Source organism: Hipposideros armiger, unplaced genomic scaffold, assembly GCF_001890085.2.
Source record: "Hipposideros armiger isolate ML-2016 unplaced genomic scaffold, ASM189008v1 scaffold_613, whole genome shotgun sequence".
Taxonomy (NCBI): Eukaryota; Metazoa; Chordata; class Mammalia; order Chiroptera; family Hipposideridae; genus Hipposideros; species Hipposideros armiger.
Genome location: NW_017731963.1, coordinates 438,221 through 443,259, shown reverse-complemented (window position 1 = coordinate 443,259; position 5,039 = coordinate 438,221). Strand labels below are relative to the sequence as shown.

Sequence of the window (5,039 nt, the reverse complement as noted above, 5' to 3'; positions counted from 1 at the left end):
GGGGACTGATCAGTGGATAAACTTGGGTCTGAAGCTAGATCGCCTTGCACAGGTCTGAGTAAGGATCTGCTGTTTGCAGCCAGTGAGTCCTGCCTAAAACACTTTTGTTTCCATTTTGCCTTAGGAGAGGCCTCCCTGAGATGTGAGTTTGAAGGAGTCTCCTGGGAAGAAAGTGAGAGTCCTGAGGACTCAAGGGCTCCAGGGAAAATCTAGAACATTCTCTGCTCTTTCCATGGAAGCTGCCTCACTCCAGCCAAGGCAGCCTGGTGATGCCCACAATGCCAGCCCCCGGGCAGGCTCCTGGGGGCCCGGGAACCCACAAGGACGCCCTTTATCCAGACCTTCCTCCCTGCTAGTGAAGGTGTAAATGTGATGGACTCCTGGATGTCAGAGAATAAAGGGCCCAGTGACCTTCCTGCTCCGTTTCGGGGGCGTCCCTTCCGACTTACACAGGCTGCTTCCCGTACTTGCTCACACAGGCGCTTGGCAGGGATGAGGAAATCCAGGAGGAAGCTCAGCCCATCCCCCCCGAAGTCTGAATCCAGGAGACGGAACACCTGCCCCAGGACAGTGGGCGCTGTGGCCTCGAAAGGAGGATAGAGGCCTGCCAGGGCATGCTGGATGGCTGCGTCCAGGGATGGGGGGTCCTGTGGGGGACAGGGGGGTGCAGATAAAAAGTGATAGTAGCGGTAATAATAAGGGTAGTGTCCACTTCCCATGACCTTCCAGGCCCCATATGACTAAGGCCCCTTCTCTCCTGCCCCCTCCCCCTCACTCACTCCCTGCAGCCTCATTGGCCCTTCTTCATGTTCCTCAAACACACCTGGCACAATCCTGCCTCAGGGCCTTTGCACCAGCTGTTCTCTCTGCCTAGAATATTCTCCCTCAAGACATCCTCATTCCCTCGCCTCCTGCAGGTCTTTGCTCAAATGTCATCTGCTGGTCCAAGGTGGGGTGGAGGAATTGGGGAAGGCGTCCAGGTCAGGGCCAGAGGGAGGAGAGGTCACCATCTCCAAATCCCACCACCTGGCTGACCTGAAGACCTACTATATAGTTGGAAGCAGAGCCATCAGGGAAGCCCAGCCTAGATCTGAAAACCCCTAGTCAGAATTCAGGTACCTGAGTGATACTAAGCGATGGCTGTATTTTTTACTACGGAGTTGTGGGGTGATATTTTTTACACAGCAATAACTGATTCATACTAGTTGATAGAATTGATAAATGAGCTCCAGTGTCATACATCCAGCTGCTTCCTGGATGCCTCCCCTAGAGGTCTATTGAGCACAGACCATGAACACATCAAACCCAGCTCAACACCTTCCTAAACCTACTCCTGCCCCCACCCCAGGTACCTACCTCAGTGGTGGCCCCACCATCCAGTCAACTCCCAGGCCGGAAATCTTCTCATCATCCTGCCCTCCACTCCTGCCTCCACTGCCCACAAACAACTCTCAGCCACGTCCTGTATAGCCTCCAACAGCTTAAAAACGTACTTGCTCTGCTCCGTTTCCCTGCCCCCACCCTGATCCAGACCTCCATCATCTGGTCCATTGAGTCACCTCTTCATTGGCTTCCAGCCTCCAGTCAGTCTCACATCCAGCCACTCTCCACCAGGACCCCAGGGCGACCTTTCTCAGTCTCCTGCTCAAAACCCTCAAAGGCTCCCCACTGCCTTCAGGAAGCGTCCTGCCACCAGGCATTCAGATGCCCCAAGATCGTGCCACTGAGCCCCAATCCAGCGTCACCTCCCGCCTCACTGCCTCTCACGCTCCCACCGCGGTGACACAGGCACTCTCTCACTCACCTCCAGGGCTTGGCACATGCTGTTCCTTCCCCGGGATGCCTTCCACTTCCACTCCCTCCTCCCCTGGGCGGCTCATTCTCATTCTTCAAGATTCAGGTCAGCCCTCATCTCTTCCAGATCGGCTCTCACTTCCCTCTTCCCAACCCCCTGGGTCAAGTGTCCCCCTTTGTGGGCTCTGAAGGTACCCCTATCACAGTTGTTCCCACATTGATTGCTGCTTCCCTCAGTGGGTTCCGGGGTCTCTGAGAACAGGAATGCTAAGCAGAATCATGGCCCCCCAATATGCCCATATCCTAATCTCTGGAACCTGTGAACCTGTTACCTTCCATGGCAAAGAGGATGCATGTAGCAGGTGGAATAAAGGTTGTTGATCAGTTGACCATAAAATAGGAAGATGAACCTGGATTATCTAGGTGGGCCCAATCCAATCACAAGGGTCCTCAAAAGTGCAAGAGGGTACAGAAGAGGCGAGAGTCGGAGGGAAATGCGACTATGGAAGAAAGATCCATGAGATGCGATGCTGCTGGTTTTGAAAATGAAGGAAGAACCAAGGAAAGTAGGCAGCTCCTAGAAGCTGGAAAAGGCAAGCAAACGGATTCTCCTGTAGTCTCCAGAGAAGAATGCAGCCTAAAGGGCCTGTCAGGTGGCTCAGTTGGTTAGAGCGCAAGCTCTGAGCAACAGGGTCGCCGGTTCGATTCCCACATGGACCAGTGTGCTCTTAACAAGGTTGCCGGTTCGACTCCCACATGGGAGGGTGGGCTGCGCCCACCCGTCCCTCCCAACTAAGATTGAACACGGTGCCTTGAGCTGAGCAGGCAGCCGGATGTCTCAGTTGGTTAGAGCAGTATGCTTTTAACAGCAAGGTTGCCGGTTTGATTCCCACATGGGTTTGTGGGCTGCACCCCTCCCCCACCACCCCGCAGTGACTGCACTTGGAGCTGAGCTTGCGCCCTCCACAACTAAGACTGAAGAACAACAACTTGACTTGAAGCTGATGGGTCCTGGAAAAACACAACGTTCCCCTTCCCCAATTCCCCAATAAAATGTTAAAAAAACAAAAAACAAAACAAAACAGGATGCAGCCTGCCAGCACTTCAATGTGAGCCCAGTGAGGCCTGAGTTAGACATCTGATCTACAGAACTGCAGGATAACTACTTCGTGTTGCTTTAATTTACTCAGTCTGTGATCATTTGCTTCAGCAGCAACAGAAACAAACACAGCAGGCCCTGGCTCCTGTTCCTCTTGGGTCTTCAGTCCCTGGCACAAAATAGTAGCTCAGTAAATGCTGTGGGAGGAAGAACAAATTGTCTCTCCCTCAACCAAAATGTTTCCATCTGTAAAACAGGCAAGTTGACAAGGCCACCAAGGTACAGTCGTAGAATCCATGGTTATGATTTTCAACTCTTAAGAAGCACAAGGGAAGCCATTAAAAAGCCTAATAGTTGCCCCGGACTGGTAGCAAGCTCCGAGTCCATCAATCACTGAAGGATGTAAAGGAAGAGGAAGATAAATAAGAACCCTCATTTTTATAAACGAGGCCTCTGGAGACAAGGAAATAAAATAAGGACTTAGAGGAGGAGGAAGATGTCCTTTCTTGATCCCAGCAAGATTCTAATGTCAGGAGGCTGTAAAACAGGGGACACTAGCCCAGGACATTTAGACAAATGTCAGTGTCGCCGCTATGTCTTCGGTCCACACACAGTGCTGGGCACAGGGTAGACCCTCTCTCATTATTGGTAGAATGAATGAATGGATGTCTATAGCCCTCACTCGGAAGGCACTCTCATGGCAGTAAGCTCAGGGGGGGACGATGTACCACAGGTACTTGATGTTGAAAGTGCACGTGCCCAAGAGGGGCTATTTTCACAGTGAGGTGGGTAGGGGTCTCCAATTTAGCAGTCTGGCTGGCTCCTCTGGCCTGGTAACCTCTTCCATTGCCCCTGCAAACAAGGTCAAACCCCAATAGTTACCCTTCACCCATGCAATCCTAATGACAGCAGTAGGACCAGGGACAGGGAGTTAGAGGGCCATGCTTGACATCTGTGAACACACAGACATACTAAGTCAGTTAGGCCAGCACCCCTCCCCTGCCACATGCTCTCCCCACTCTACCCAGCCTCTCCTGGGACCTTGGCTCCCCTGGGTTCCCACTTTGCTGTGTTTCCTTGGGTAAAGTGCCTTCCCTCTCTGAGCCTCTTTCCTAGTGTGCACATGGAGTTGGGCTAAGTGTGTTGCATTTAGTTTTGGGAAATTCAGTCATTCACTGTCACCTTCATGAATTTTAACATGTCCTAGTATCATTGGTACTATTAGCACTTACTCTTTTTCTTTCAAACCTGCTCACTTAAAAAAAAAAAAAGCTTACATAATTGCATTTTAAAAGGAGACTCTATGTCACCATATTGGTTATGAGAATATAGCCAGACTACCCAAGTTCAAGTTCGGGCTCTGCCACTTGCTGATATGGGAATCTGGCAAGTTACTTAACCCTCTGCCTCAATTTCCTCATCAGTAAAACTAGAGATGGTCATCATACCTGTCTTAAAGAGCTGAGCGAGATGGAATGAAATAATACACGTAAATTCTCTGCGCAGGACTAGCACTGAGCAGGCGCTCATTAACAACAGCCATCACTGCTATTTTTGTGGTCACATTATATTATTTTTATATCACCACTTTAAGTGGAAGAATCAGTATCAATTGGCATAAATAGAATGAAACTTCAAAAATAAACCAATGATGATGCATTGGGTGATTTTCATATTATTTTATTTACATAAATATATATAATTTATTATTATCATAGCTAGAGTGTATATTTTACATAAATATATAATACATTAACATTTATTATATAAAGTATGTTTTATTTTTACTGTTCTATGTCTATAAAAATAAACTAGTTTTCAAAATAAAGAGTAAATAAGGAAAACAAATATTGCTATTAAATTCTAGGGACATCAGGTCACCCTCTAAAGACTCAGTAAGTCTTCTTTCTTTCAAAGCAAGATTGCCACATATTAGAAAGGCATTAAACACACCATCCCCAGAGGGAGGCCTTCTCTCTGGGTCCACAGAAGGTGAGAGGAGAATTCAAAAGGACTGACTCTCTCACCGCATGATTCCGTGTGGTCCAGTTCCAGTCTGTGACAACCTGTGTCCCCACTGAGGTCTCCATCAAAACCTCTGGGAGCGGGCCGGCCAAGTGGCGCGATGGTTAAGAACTGGCTTGGG

The 5,039-nt window shown here is 49.3% G+C and overlaps 1 protein-coding gene across 1 annotated transcript in view; it reads right to left on the bottom strand.

Annotated features, from left to right (window-relative positions):
* KIAA1755 (KIAA1755 ortholog) overlaps nt 1–5,039 on the bottom strand; it is a 50,829-nt gene that overhangs the window by 38,024 nt on the left and 7,766 nt on the right. The window contains exon 2 of the mRNA XM_019625060.1: nt 450–647. Within this exon, the coding sequence (XP_019480605.1) occupies nt 450–647 (198 nt within the window). The remainder of the gene's footprint in view (nt 1–449; nt 648–5,039) is intronic.